This window comes from Bemisia tabaci, chromosome 5 (genome assembly GCF_918797505.1).
Source record: "Bemisia tabaci chromosome 5, PGI_BMITA_v3".
NCBI classification, from domain to species: Eukaryota; Metazoa; Arthropoda; class Insecta; order Hemiptera; family Aleyrodidae; genus Bemisia; species Bemisia tabaci.
In genome coordinates, this window is record NC_092797.1 from 29977327 (window position 1) to 29992182 (window position 14856).

General features: G+C 41.8%; 1 protein-coding gene across 2 annotated transcripts in view; it reads right to left on the minus strand.

The window, feature by feature from the left end:
* The window catches only part of LOC109037463 (nucleolar protein 4), a 119868-nt gene that overhangs the window by 93551 nt on the left and 11461 nt on the right, over positions 1 to 14856 (minus strand). For both annotated transcript variants that reach the window (XM_072300527.1, XM_072300526.1), the window contains exon 3: positions 5322 to 6719. In XM_072300527.1, coding sequence (XP_072156628.1) covers positions 5322 to 6719 — 1398 coding nt within the window. The remainder of the gene's footprint in view (positions 1 to 5321; positions 6720 to 14856) is intronic.

The following is a 14856-nucleotide window of genomic DNA, read 5'->3' on the forward strand; positions in this document are numbered from 1 at the left end:
CCCCTCTCAAGTTTCGATGCTCTTCCTCATTTCCGTCGGCACCCGAATCCCTTGGAACGAGAAAAGGGATGAACGCGACAACCCACCAGCTGACCCGACCCGGGCCGGAGCTTAAGGTCCGAGCAAAGACTTTGCCGGCCAATCTTTCTCTGCTCTTCGGGGGTCATACAAAATTAAAGGCCCAAAGCTCTCTCCCTCGCCCCAAAAGAGGCGGCAGAGAGAGCCTCTCCCCGCCGGGCTTAGCCAGAACTGGCCGGCAGTATCCTTTCTTATTTCTCCTTCCTACTTCTCCGGTTTCCCCCTTCCTCTCAAACCCACTCTCCTACGTTAACAATTAAAACAGTGGATAGCAACTAAGACTCTATGACAAGTCAGCTTTTGTCGTAATTTCTTACTTTTTTAGAGCCCATTGACAGAGTTTTGAATTTATTCCGCGACTACAATGGTCGAAGAGAAAAGGGCTAGATTCTGTAATTTTTTTTTTTTTTAAAAAGAGAGAGAGAGGGGGAGAGAGGGGGAGAGAGAGAGAGGAGAGAAAAAAGAATGTCAAAGATTGCGCATTTACACGCGTCCATGCGCACCACTATGTAACTATCGGGCTTCACACAAAATTGAAGAGTCAATTTTATTCGTAAAACAATAGTAAAATATATTAAAAGTCAACCAACAGGAGTTTAAGTGAATATTAACAGTTGCTGCCTCTAACAGTCGCGATGGGATAAAGTTGAAAAATGTTCTGCGTGAAGCAACAAGTAGTGTAGCTGTCGCAGGCAAAAAGCAGTGTGATGAATAGATTAAGATAAAATTCAGAAATAAAAAGCAAGGAAAAAACGCAGATCATTGTGCCGTGAATTGTTACAAACGCTTTTTCCTCCTCGAGTACGTTACACCTGCATTTCGCACATCTGCGTGTGCAATTCAGTGTCATCTCAGTTTGGTTTCGGTGGGATAGGCAACTAAACAAACTCTATGACGAAGCGTGAAGTATCAGAGAAATGAAGGCGCCACAAACCGATATCATGATTCTTAGGTATTCTATCATCGAAACCTTTATTATTTTTATGTGAATAATTGCAATTTTGCCGCGCCAATTTGCAAGCGACTTGCAAGTTGCCGGTAATTTTTAATTGCCTACAACTTATCCAAAGATTTTGCTTAAGTAAAGCCCGTGGTCAAAACTTATCAGACTAGAACGAAGTGTGTTCGAAATCCCTCCTTATAAGTCGAAGAAGACTTTCTCTTTGGAAGCATATTTTTATTCTACTTCACAATATCCTCATTTGCACACCGATAATGAGATGGTAGGAAATTTAGATTTAGATGTGATTTTTAGATTTTGTTTTAGATGTGTGTATTTGCATTTCTTGTTGAACTGCAAGTATGCGAAAGGACTTCTAAGCAGCACCTGCCAAACTACCCGAAAGTAAGAAGGCATACATTGGAAAATCGCCATTCTGATAGAAAAGTTTACTTCTACAGGTACTGCGGCTTGAAGCTGCCCCCGGTACTTTCTTTAAAAATATGCATGGTTGTTACTTCGACCCTTTGTTTTTCATCCTCGACGAAACCACTATCGGTGCGGTTCGATCGGAGCGGAAGACGAAAACTTGCGAGAAAAATGGAAATGGAAAAGTTGTTGAGATGGGTACGGGCAAAGCCGGACTGTTGAGCTTTGAAGCCTCACAACCATTGAGGCCCTCTCAACCCACTCGCCTCGGCGACGACCCCTCTGACTCCCCACCCCCCACCCCCCACTTACCCATCCCTCTGCCACCCTATAATCCCCCACCCCCTGTTCCCTCCCCCGTCATGTCCTGAGCCCCGCAACCCAACGACCGTCACCCACCGCAGCGCCCTAAGTCTAAAGTTTAGCCTTCTCAAAATAATATTGGATGTCACTCTACACCACCCTCTGCTCTAATACCCACATTTTCCATCCGTACTATAACAACCCTTACCGTCCCCGTCCACCCCGGCCGCCCATCCTTCGGTCCCTGCCGCCCTCACCCCCGCCCCCGCTCGCGCCCGCTTCCACCCCTCGCATTCTCATTCCTGTCCCTCTCGCTGTCCCTGTTCCTGTCCACCGCAGTACCTTTTCCGTACGATTCTTTCATTTTTCTCACATTTTTTCTTACTTTTCATCCATTTCACCCGCCCGGGCGCCCGTGTCCCTAGAAAGGACGTAGAACAGGCTTTGACTTCCTCTTGCGTCTCTGCCCCTTTCCAAGCTCTCTCTCGTTCTTTCTCCGTACTCTCTCACCCCTGAGGGTTTTCTCCTGCTATTTCCTCCTTGCCAGAATTGTACATAACATTACTGTTTTACTCTATAACTCCAGTGGAAAAATTAGATCGCGAGAATTTTAACGACACAAACAAAGTTCAAGATTCGTTTGGAGACCCGCACAAGATAATTGATCAAATAAAATTTTAAAACTCACTTGCACGTAAAAATTAGTTAAATTGCGCAATTTAACTCATTTTTACGTGCAAGTGAGTTTAACAATTTATTTGAACAAACCAAGTTAGTCCAGTATAGAGGATTTAAAATAGAAAATATCGATTAAACAAAGACAATGGTGATGTGTACTAGTAAAAATTGTCCGGCCTTCTATAAACTGCAAAAAACTCTAATTTTTACCTTTGAAATATTTTAATTAAATATTGAGAAACTCCAGATTCACGAAAACTTTAATCCTGCTATGCATGAAATATCACTGTAAAAGTGATCATGTCCGCTCCAAGATAAATAGTATTTTCTAGCAAAGCTCCTCTAAAAGATCCCCACACGGCCTTAATGTTAAGTTTTGAGGCAGACTTTGAGAACGCGGTATCCAAGTATGTGCTAAGTTATTTCGTGCATCAATTAACATCCCAAAAACGCCAATTCATGTTTTCATAAATTTGAGTCGGAATTTTTAACCGCACAATTGGAGTGAGAAACATTAAAAACCTTAAACATCCCCTCAGATGGATTTGTCATTTCATCAGTGCGTCCATGTACACATACCGATTCTATCAGCTTTTGGCAACTATTCGTTTATAAGGGTAGTGTCATGAACGATCCTTGTCAAAATTTGCATATTTTAGTTTCTTACGATTTCTATTAAAAATATTATACCCGTCTCTCAACTATATTTATAAGGCATGATATATTTATTCGTACTGTACAGATAGAACGCATTTCCAAATTTTTCAAATAAGTTTGCGCAGGTACTAAACTCCACCATTTTCACTGAAGACATTAAATATTACCTTAGATTATATTTTCTTTTCTGCGTATGCAAATGACAGTGGAGCATTTAATAAAGTCCTAACATAATTTTCGTCCCTGATGCATCTTTTTTCTACGAAATTAAACAAATATCAAACTTTGATGCATTTAATGCAAGATCAAAGAGGGTTTGCGACCTTAGCAACATTGCTGTGCATATGTTTCCCCTCTGCTTCACGTCATCTAATTATTCAAAAGGAATTTCCCGCTGAAATCGAGACGAACTCCTTGGGCCGGGTAAGAATCCCGTTTAAATCAATGCAAGTAATTTTAATTCCACGAGCCAACGACCTTATGTTAATTCGAGCGGAGAAATTTTCCCCCATGTGAGGATTTGCTGAGTTAGTACTTCGAGCAGCCCGGAGACAAATGTGAGCCGCGGAGTTTTATGAGGTAAAACATTTTTGAGGGCGCCCAGTCCGAGGCAGTAGGCACATTAGCTCGGTAACAGTGACAAATGAAATGGACGCAACGAGCGGCGAGCGGCGCGCATAAATTCGCGAACTGGCGCATTCTACCGGCTCATTTGTCGCCGGTGCCGCGGCGGGGCCTCGAGCCACGCTTCCACAGACAGCGCGCGACGTGACTCAACCGCGCCAAGTCGATCGAGCGCAATCGACTGCAGTATCCAAACAAGCATTGAGCCTGCCTTCCACTCATACAGCGACTCGCGTCGCCTGCATCTGTAAACGCGGGCAGTTTTGTGATGATTTCACACTGTCGCGCGGCTAATTTCACGTCGCAGGTTGTCTGTGGAGCCTTGGCTGAAGCCGGAGCCAGGCCTCGGCTTTGCTTTGCCCCGTCCTGTCGCCGCACCACTCACCACCACAGGAGACGAGGTTAGATTAATCATCATCTCCAATGACGAGCCTTGTCAATATCCCCCCTATAAAAGGAGTTCGGGATCAGCAAATCCCCTCAATTATGACAATACCGCTACAAATTTTGCGCTCGGTTATCGCTGCATGCTTGGCAGAGGTACAAGTCGCCCCCGTCCCCCATACACCTCCCCTCGCCTTCCGCCCTCACCTTTACGGCTCCCTATTTACCCCCCGCACCTCCGTTGTCCGAGCTCATAGCCTTCGTCCACCTTTAGTCAGCGTTGCTAGATGCTCCGTTGAAAAACCTTAGCTATACTTTTCCAAATCCCAGCCAGGGTGTTTTCAACTTGAACCTAATGCAAAGGATAGCGTAAGGAATCGTGAGGGTGCATGCCCAGTATAAAATTGACATCCAGACAAGGTATGACTTTAATCACAACGATACGTTTTTTCCCCTTAAAATTTTTCAAGGCAAACGAATCACATAATGGGAAGTCTGATAATGAACTCCTGAGCAAGATATACGTATTGTACTTTTGGTTAAATGGACTACATTTTGCAATTTGGAACTACAAATTGTAGCCCAGTTTAAAAGCAACGTATGTGCCACTCGTCTCCTTATGCACATAAGTGTTTTTCCAGAAAAGCCAGAATTTATAGTTCCGAATTGCAAAATGCAGTCCAAATGACAAAAATACAAATGACGTCATAATCAAAATTTCATTTGATCTGTGTCCAAGAGACTTGTTAATACTCTCGTACGGAGTTTATTTTAAATTTCTCATTGTGCGAAGTATTTTCTATGTGAGATTTTGAAGAGAAAACCTGTGACGTTTTCTTCTATTTCAGACCATGTCTAGTGGTCCATACAACGCTTTTTTTTAGAGGATTGCTACTTTAACATAGTTTGCCATTTATAATACCTATTCAAAATATTCTAAACGAAAGGATGTAGATGAAGTCACAGTAAAACTCTGGACTAATCCCAGATTTTCTACGAGAGACAGCGGTGAAATACATCGACGAGAGGACAGCTGAAAGATAAAATCGACTCCAAAAATATTGCCTCAAAAGTATGGGTAAACGGGTTACTCGTATATTCGCTCATCCTCTCCTTGGAATGGATCCAAATAAGGGTTTAATTTCCATTCAGCCATCGCAATTCCAGTCCTATGATTACGTTGAATCAAAATATTTCCATGACGTGTGAAAGTTTCTAAGAAGCTTACCTGGCTAGAAGTAGGTTCCTGGTCAAAATACCCGACGTGTTTGGTCCTCCTCTCGCAAGTGCTGGTGGGGTGATCCGAGTCACTGTCCTCGTCCGTCGGGTGCGCCGAAAGCCGGTCCGGACACTCGGAGGGGTCTGCGTCTGGAACCCTCGCCGTTCGACCCGACTCCATTGTCCTACCCTTGGAGTGATATCGCAACAAGTCAGGGTTCCAGACCGGGATCTGAATGTAAGACACCGGCGCTCTCGATTGGGGCAACTTGAACTTTGAAATTCGATTTTGTGAATTTATCGGGGACAGGTCCAAAATCTCAGCTCCGTAGCTGTTCTCGCAAGATTCGTTCTCGTTCGTGCTGGAGCTGCTGTTGCGCGGACCGTATCTCAGGCTTTGGCTCGAGTTTCGCGAGTACAGGTGGCTCATCGGCTCGGGGGTGGAGGTGTACCTCTTCGAAGAGAACCTCTTCCTCCTCGAGGACCCGTTCGCGTGGGGCAGTAAGTACTTTTTGGAATTACATGCTCTGACCGGGTCGGTAATTTTCGTCTCTGATGGGTACCCATCCTCGTGACCTAGTCTCAAAGAGAGAACTGGGGCCGGCGGAAGCAAGTTGGGAACATTCACAAAATAATCCCTTTCTTTCCTCACATTCTGATGGTCAATCTGATGCCTTAGGTAGAATTCCGATTTGATTTTATACAGAGGGTCTCGAGAGTCTAGTTTCGGGTGCAACTTGTTACTCTCGCATCCGTATTTTCGCTCGACATCGCTCGCCTCGTCCTTCTCGGAGTCTTCAGTATCCTTGTCTTGATCTTTAAATTTTTGTCGAGCGAGGGATTTCAATGATTTGTAACGAAAATCAAGAACTAAATCAGTTTTCTCATCAGTTTCCTCCTTGATACACAATTTCAGACTAGGTTTAGCTTTGGACTCCTCCTCACCATCAGACTCTGTTTTCGTCGCAACTTGAAATAGTTTATCGTCACGGTGGTACTCAATCGCTTTGGTTGGATTACGTGTCGAACTGTCCTTACATGTTGGGTAAAACTCCCGGGAATCCTCGTACTTATCAGTCGGAACATAACCATCAGAATTGTTGCCCTCGTCATCCGCCAGACACAGTTCACTCGGGTATTTGGGGAGTTTCAAATATTTGCGTTTTCTGTTGTCGAGAGGGATTGATAAATTCGTCGAATAGCAAGAGGGGTCAATGGAAAACGAAGAAGGGCTTGGATCCCAAGTGTTGTGTTTCCTCTTTTGAGCTCTCTTTACAGGGGTGTCCTTGTTATTTTTGAAAATGTCAGACCCCAGAGAGTCTAAGTCCAGACGCTTTTGGCACTCAGCACATCCCAACAGGAACTTAGTGACAGCCTCTCGAGGGAGAAATGCGTAGGTTTGTGTGATCTGCAACAAAATAAAATACCAAACATGTGAAACATGTTGAACCAAAGTTGACCTGTGCAGAAGCACCTTAAAAATTACAACGAGCATTATCAAGCGTAAAACATTAAAACTTCGAACGCCTTGGGCCAGTAAACGTGTCACTTGTTAACTAGAAAACATAAACTAAAACATTAAGTCAAAATTAGGAGATATTAAACTTTTATATGAATCGGTTTTAACACGATGTTATCTTGTTCACATGCAAAACCGAGAACTTTAGTTTAATGGCACGAATGCTTAAACTAGCATGCAATATCTTTTTAATTGTAACGACTGATATAATTACATACGTAAATTTGTCGTTGCTGTTACATTCCCTGACAGATGATATTAGGAATTTTTTAGGGCGGAAAAATTTCTAGTAGACCTCGAGAAGATAAGTTATTTATCTCGTCAAAAATGCCGTATATCATAAATTTATTCCTTACATAGGTCAAAAAGCATTTGTAACAATAACGGGCTAACGTTGTTTAACATACTCTGCTATTCGTCGCAATATATCTAAAAGAAGAGCCTGCTCCTTAATTTTCCCAGAATATTGTGGAAGATAATCTTGGTTGACTTCTTTATGGGCAAATTAAATATTACAGAAATGGACGAGGCGTAATAGCTATTCGAAGGTATTACAGATAAGTAAGCGGGTGAGCCACGTAATGAAGCAGCTCACTGGTTCGCCTTCAATTTATCGGTTATGCGACGAAGGGTACACAAGAGTTAAAATAGTTGTATCCCGTAAGTTGACCTACGAGAGACGGTACCGTTGTTTGTTCGCTGTTTCGATTTTAATGACGACGGCTACCCGCTACAAATATTAAAAATTATAATTAAGTTTCTTTCTCCTTTTTTCAAAAATTCTTGATGTGTTTAGTGGAATAAAACTGAAAATAAATTGAAGATAAATGCAATTATTCTCGGAAGGATTTGGAGACGTAAAAAAAAAACATCGTTTGAAAAAGCACTATAGGATTAAAAACGATCAGTACAGACAAAAAGCAAGGAAAAAGGAAGAAATGTTGAAGTTGGAAGGACGTTACTGTAATGATATGCCATAATTCAAATGAAATCATCAGGTAGGATCCGATGGCACCGTAGATTTTTAAAATCGTTCTGTATCTATAATGAATTGAGGTTGATAAAATGAACGGCTATTTTCAGGATCATGTTCATTTTCAAATACAGGAATTACATACCATCACTCGCAAATTGTGCGGAAACCAGTTTCAGTCAAAAGGGGGCAAAGCTAGAATAGAGAATGGAATGTTCGCAGCAAAATTGTATCGGACTTATAGATTCTGTATTGATACTAAGAGGTTTATCAATTCGATTAGTCTTATGAGAAAACCAAATTCATGAATTTGCGGAGAAAATTACGTTAGTTTGATGATATTTTATAAAAATACCGCATTTGTGTATATATTCCATGCAATCAAGGCATTATGATGACTTGAACTTGAAATTAAATGAAATGGAATTATTAATTGAGAAACACATATTTAAATTTGCAGGCCATCTTTCTGCCACAATTATGCGGAAAAATCTTTGAAGGTGCATTTTCATTCTGATAAGTTACTCGAGTTAACAAAAGTGCCTTTTCCATGGCAGCCCCGCGTTTTCTCCCTCAAAACAGAGATAAAACCCCGAGACCAATTTATCAATGGCGTAATGTTTAACAAATCACCGAAAGTCTCGTTCCGTCCGTCCGGTAAATGGCTGCGGAGTTTCGACTCGGACGCCGGGTCCGTCTCATTCTTCCGGTTTATAAAAACTGCGTTTGCTATCGTGTACTCGAGTCGCCTTCACTTCATGTTTTATTCATCCGAAATGATGCACGGCCAAGCGGCTCCCGACACAAAAGGAAGGGGTCCGAGAGCTCCGGGGGTGCCGGCCAAAATATTTGTCGCAGTGTTATATATTTTCCGGAGGTATCGCATTTTCCGCGTTCGTTTTTATCGAAAGCCCGCGTTTCCCGGGGAGGCATCCTTATCTGGAAGCGGGCATGGTGTGCCGTGTGCTGTGTGCGCTAGGCTGACGGGCCGCTAAGCCGGCAGGGCCTAGGGGGCTCCAGCCGCGCTCCCTGCTTTCTTCGTGCGTCGACGGTGCCTTCGCTCCCCCTCCCTTTCCGCGCCCCTTCCTTTGGCCGTGGGTTCGGGCCCAGCGTCGCCCCTGCCGCCTGCCCCCTCCCGGATCCCAGCTCCCGGGTTCGCCCCCTTCTCCCCACCCCCCGCCCGCCCACCGCCTCCGCCTCCGCTCGGCCCAGTAATGAGGGAAGTAAGGGACCAAGGGACCAAGGGACTGAGGGACCGAGAGAGAGTTTTCCCGGCTCCCCGTTCGGGTCGATTGCAAGGGTCGCGGAGGTCGGGAGTTGGGATGTTGGAGTGGGTGGCGGCGGGAGGGGAGGGCTCGAGCCGGGGATGGAGCTCTGGGACGGGGATGGGGATGGGGATGAGGGTATGAGAGCGTCGTAAAAAGTAGTCGCTGGCTTGGAGCGAGGTTTTTATCTCGGGGAGGATGTAGGTGGTGGCTCAACCTTATTTTTGGACGCGCCAAATGACGGCCTAGCCGGCGGGCTGCGGGGCGGTGGGCGGGTGGGTGGTTGCGGCAGGGGGGACTCGGGCTCGGGACAGGGACGGCGAGGGGACGGGGGCAGGGATGGGGATGGGGGTTGGAACGGGCCGGGTTCGCCGGTTTAATGTTGAAGCATCCATGCTTTCAAGACGCTTGGGGCTTGTTCCCTTCCTCCGCCTCGGCCCTTTCCTCGTCCCTTCCGCCCCCTTCCCGCGCCCTCCCCGCTCCCCAAGCGGACTTCGCCTCCTCTTCCTTGGCGCGCCTCGCAACTTCGTTTAATTAGAGCGTCCCGGCGTCCCACATGATGGACGACGTAGGTCAACAATCATATTCCCCCGTTTCTTTTGCAAATCTCAAATTCTGTAGACCGTATTCGATAACGGTTCGATGTGTCGTTTGGTTCAAAACAATAGAACATAACCTCAAACCAAATTTTGAGGATTTTAATTGGAAAAGCTGAAAATGAGAAATTTCCTGACAATTTCACTTTGCATTGGCATTTGGTACTGAAAAGAATAAAAAATCTGTTTCAAAAGATCCGTTCCCTCAGATTTCTGAATTTACTTTTGAGGCTATGTTTATGTTTTGAACCAATCGATATCGATACAATCTCACCCGTTTGATGTATCGAATACGATCTATTTACGTTTATCAAATTTGTCTCTACGTATGGATAATTTCAAGATTAAGAGTCTTGAAATTACGGTTCAATGTGCCTTGCGATACAGTTCGTCTTGACTTTTCTCGTTGTTTCCAGAACTTTTCTACGTGATGGTTACTGCGTTACTAAAGCATAAAGTTGCTTTTATACATGCGGTGGATCTGCAGGTTCCAAATGAACCAGTGGCGAGGTGTGAATAATCGATCATCGATATTTCCCCCATTTGAAGCTATTGTAAAGAATCGATTTTTAAGGCGTTCGTTGCGAACACCCTGTCTATCGATCCTTTTCCATAGGTTTAAATGGCAGATCAATCGATATGTCGTAAGGCACGCCATGCCACTGAAATGAATCGTGCGTGAAAGTTGTAACTGCCTTTGGCCCCGGATTTGATTATATTAGATACTTGAGTAGTTGTTGTTAAATTTTCAAAATCTATATTTACTTTACTACAAATGGAAAAAGTTGACATCCCTGTGTAGGGTTGACACTCATTATAATAATTATCACAGCAAAATCACGCTTAATTATCATTGCGTGTAATGCTTACTTATAAAGACTTTGAGACTTATTCCAACATATACTGCTATTACAGTTAATATATTTCATTATTTTCGTATCAAATGTTATAAAATTGACCTCGCTTTTCAAAATTTCAAATTTCTGCTAATTTCTTCAGTTTTAGATTTATGCATGAGTGACCTAACAATAGATGAAAGATTTTACAGGAACAGTAAGAAGGAAAAAAGAAGAACGGCATTCGGCTTTTCTGCGACTTGTACATGTATCCAGCGGATTGTGAGAAAATGATGAGTAGCTGAAAAAATGGAACCAATTGATGCGATATATCGCATCCCGTTCTGACACAAAATATGGCATCCATCGAATCACCTAAAGGCAATTTTATGATCTTTCTCGTCTCTCATAGACAAATCTGAATCTTCGCGTGACTCAGCCCGGCTCAAAGCGTCAACTCTAGACATGACTTTTTTTTTTGCGAGGTATATGTTCAGATGTTCAAGTCTTGCTTTTTTACTCTGGAGACACGCTTTATTCACCGTAATATTGAGACAACGGCAGAACGAAGCACAATGTATCTTTCAACTTCCCTCCCCCCTCGGTTTCTCGCTGCTGTCTCTTTCGAAGCTCGTCGCTCCCAAGTCGCTCCCCATTAGACTCCCTTAATTCACTCTTCTTTTCGTTGCGAATGCCATTCCGTGCATCAGAGACACTTGTTGAATTGAGTTCATCCCCGGAATTTCAAAAATTACTCAAATGAACGTGCGTCTCCTAAACGACCGACATTGTGACTAGACTTCCTTCAGAATGTCTCCTCTCACTTTCCCCCACCTTCTCTGGTCCCCGTGATTTTATTTTTCGCCCCTTCTTGATTTACCCTTAATAAAAATAGCGGCACAGGAAAATAAAGGTGCCATTAAAAATTTAAATTATTGGCCGTAAGTTCTGCTACAATTTTTGATACACTGGAATACAAAAACACATTGGATCTAGAGTCCAGACTCTTGAAAACATTGACAAGAAAAAATACTCTTGATTCAATCGGATTTTTGCTTGAATCAAAACGAAATCTGGGGACACGGACTTTATGTTCACTTTTTTTACGTCCACAGACTTTTCGTCCTCAATTTTTACGTCCACAGTTCTAACGCCCATACTATTGTTAAGTCCATTACTTAAACGTCTGCTAAGTGAAGTCCACAAATGTAAAGTCCACTAAAATCAAATTCAAGCGTCATATTTTAGTCCGTGTGTAAAATTATATTGACAATATCGAAATGAGAAAATTAAGAGAGAATGAGGTGTTGTTATCGTAACTCATATTTTAAATGAAATGTTAATTTCTTCTTTTGATTCATCTTTTCAAATTGTCTTTGGTAAATACTTGGTTTCATTTCTATCCTTGAAATTTCCGATATAAAATATGCCGTAAATGTATATTATTTTTTTTTAATGAAATTGATTACTTCATTTTAAAAACATTTATATTTTTAAAACGTGGTAAATATTTGTAAAACCTTCTCCAAGCAATGGCATCGATATGAATCTCTATGAGCCGTAGTTGTGATGAAAGAAACTATACAAAAATTAATAAAAGAGGAAAAAAACTAAGGAGCACGCAATTTTTTGTTTTTAACTTATTTGTACATCGACCTCCTTGAATCAAATACTTCCAATTTTGAGCGTTTGGTTGCGCTTACACCATGCTGCAGCACAGTAAAAGCCCAAAACATAAAAGAATACATTTGAATGCTTTGGAAATCATTAAATTTGACACGGAAGCACTTTTATATTTACAAAAAAACACATTATATTGTCCAGTAGTACATATTTCTTTTTTATCAGTTTAAAAGGGAATAATCAATGCAGAGAGTGCAAACATTTCAAAATCATGAGTTGAAAAACGCTGACTTCGCGAGTTTAAATATTTAAGCCCAACACAGAGCGGAGCGGCGTGTTAGCAGCGCAGAACGCGCACTGGCGCCTACAAACCTAACGGGATACTTCACGCATTGCGTAACGCGTAAAGTATCCCGTTAGGTTTGTAGGCGCCTATGCGCGTGTCACGGTGGTTTCCTGCCGCGTCGCAACGCTTTAAGCAACTATTTCGCGTCAGAGGCGTTGCACAGTATACTACAAGATTGAAGGCGCACGAAATAACTAGTTAAAGAAGACTTTCAATTTCAACTGCATCTTTTACTGAATAATGTTTAATTTGGCATTGGAGCGTTTCCTAGGCTCCCGTTTTGGTTTTCATCTTATCATATCCGAACAGTGTACACATGAACAAATGTTTTTATCTGCTCTTAGAGTATGTTAGCTTTCATGACTTGATTCATGAATGAAATGAATTTAAGAATGAAGGTAGTAGTAGTATGCATTTATTTTTGAGGTGGTTCCTGTCATTTAAATGAGAAGAAAAAAATGTGGACATAACATGTCCACAATTTGGACAATTTTGGACATATTCATGGTTGGACATTAAATCGTGTGGACTTAATGAAGACTGGACTTAACGCTTAGTGGACATAAATAGCGGTGGACATTTATTTAATGGACGAAAGGTAGGTGGACATAAAGTCCTGGAAACTAAATCTGCTTGAATTAAGAGGCTTGGTTCTTGATTTAAGCAAAAATTCGATTGAATCAAGAGTATTTTTTCTTGTCGATGTTTTTAAGAGTCTGGACTCGAGATCAAATGTGTTTTTTTCCCAGAGTGGTAATGTTTCAAATCTGACAATTAATGAATCACAGAAGCCAAAATGAAGTAGGGAATTACAGATATCAATTTTCTTGGCAATGATTTAAAAGTTCGGTCATGATAACTTTTGAGAAAAAAATGAAAATGAAAATTTAGGCGACAGAATGGCATGTCCTCGAAATCATTTTCTCATTTAATTTTGCGTGCGACGCGATATCTATCAAATACGTTTACGACAAGATTAAACTGGAAATAAAAATCATCGTCGCCATTTTTTCATGCAACAAATTCAGTCCGTTTATTTATCACTGAAACGAGAGTCAACGGCTCTTGAAACTACTTTATTTATTTGAAAAAGTAAGCGAAGTGTGTGAGTTTTTTCTTTTGAACTTTCATGATTTTATCAAAAATGAAGATGAAAATATTGAGAATCATTTGGGAATCGAATTGGAACTTTTTTTTCAATATGTTCTCGAGAATAGGATGGATATAGAATATTTTCTGACCGCCTCCGGAAAATTACGCCAAATGTATAACAGCGAACGTATGCCACATATCAGCTACCGTTTAACAAATCTTACGTTTAATTTTTATCTCATATTTATATTAATTTCAATTTATTAACTCGCTTTAAGCGTATTCTAGTTAGTTGGTTAGCGCGAATAAAGTGTTTATTTGGTGTAGGTACGTAAGACGTGGAAATATCCTAAAAGTATGATATGAACCGTCTCAGCTGTTCATCGACGTAATTTACAAGCGTTGATTTCCTTCCTCGCGGGGAAGAGATTAGAAAATCGTGCAGAGTAGAGTACGGTGGAGTATTCACACTGAGCTCATTCATAAATTCATTCATAAATCACAAGTCGCTCGCCGAATCAATTATTTGGTCCTTCATTCATGAGTTGGCGCTTTCCCTTGGTCTGACGCAAATGCTTTGTTTCGCTCGAGTCATGCTTAGTTCCCCTAACTTTGTAACCAATCTGCACTAATGAATGAACTTCGCTCCTATTTTCATCGCCTCATACTTTTGTTCGACGGAACATCCGATTATATCATGTCTAGAATCCCCTCGCTTTTCCCGGTTGTTGTTCCCCCACTGTTTCTTCACCTGAGCTTAAGTTCTGTTTTTCATGTGATTCGTATCTTAAGACTTCCATCTAAATAGTTACGGAACTCGTTGATTCATTGCGTGATTTAACGGTATGAGAAGTTGAGAGCGAAAATACTGATTGGCATTGTGAAAATGAAATATTATTGCCCTAGTGTTTAGATGAAAATTTTATATTTATTAATTCGTCACCAATATCGACGGTGTACGTCGGCAATCACATAACTCGGTTTGCGACGTCGCAGACTTCCTGTCATACTTTATTTTTTAAATGGAAAACTACTCAACGGCAATTCTTTAAAACTGTCATGATTTTTCTTCTCAATGCGAAGAAAATTCTGCAAAAACTTCAAGAAATTTAGTCAATTTGCACTTCTATAAAAAAAATGACGTAGAGGCGGAAATTTTCAGACACCGCAAACGAGTTATGTGATTGCCGACTTTCACCATCGATATATAACGTCACCAATATATCCGTCATTAATAACGTCACCTTCCGACCAAAGTATCACAAAGCGCCACGCAACGTTTCAAAATTTCCGGC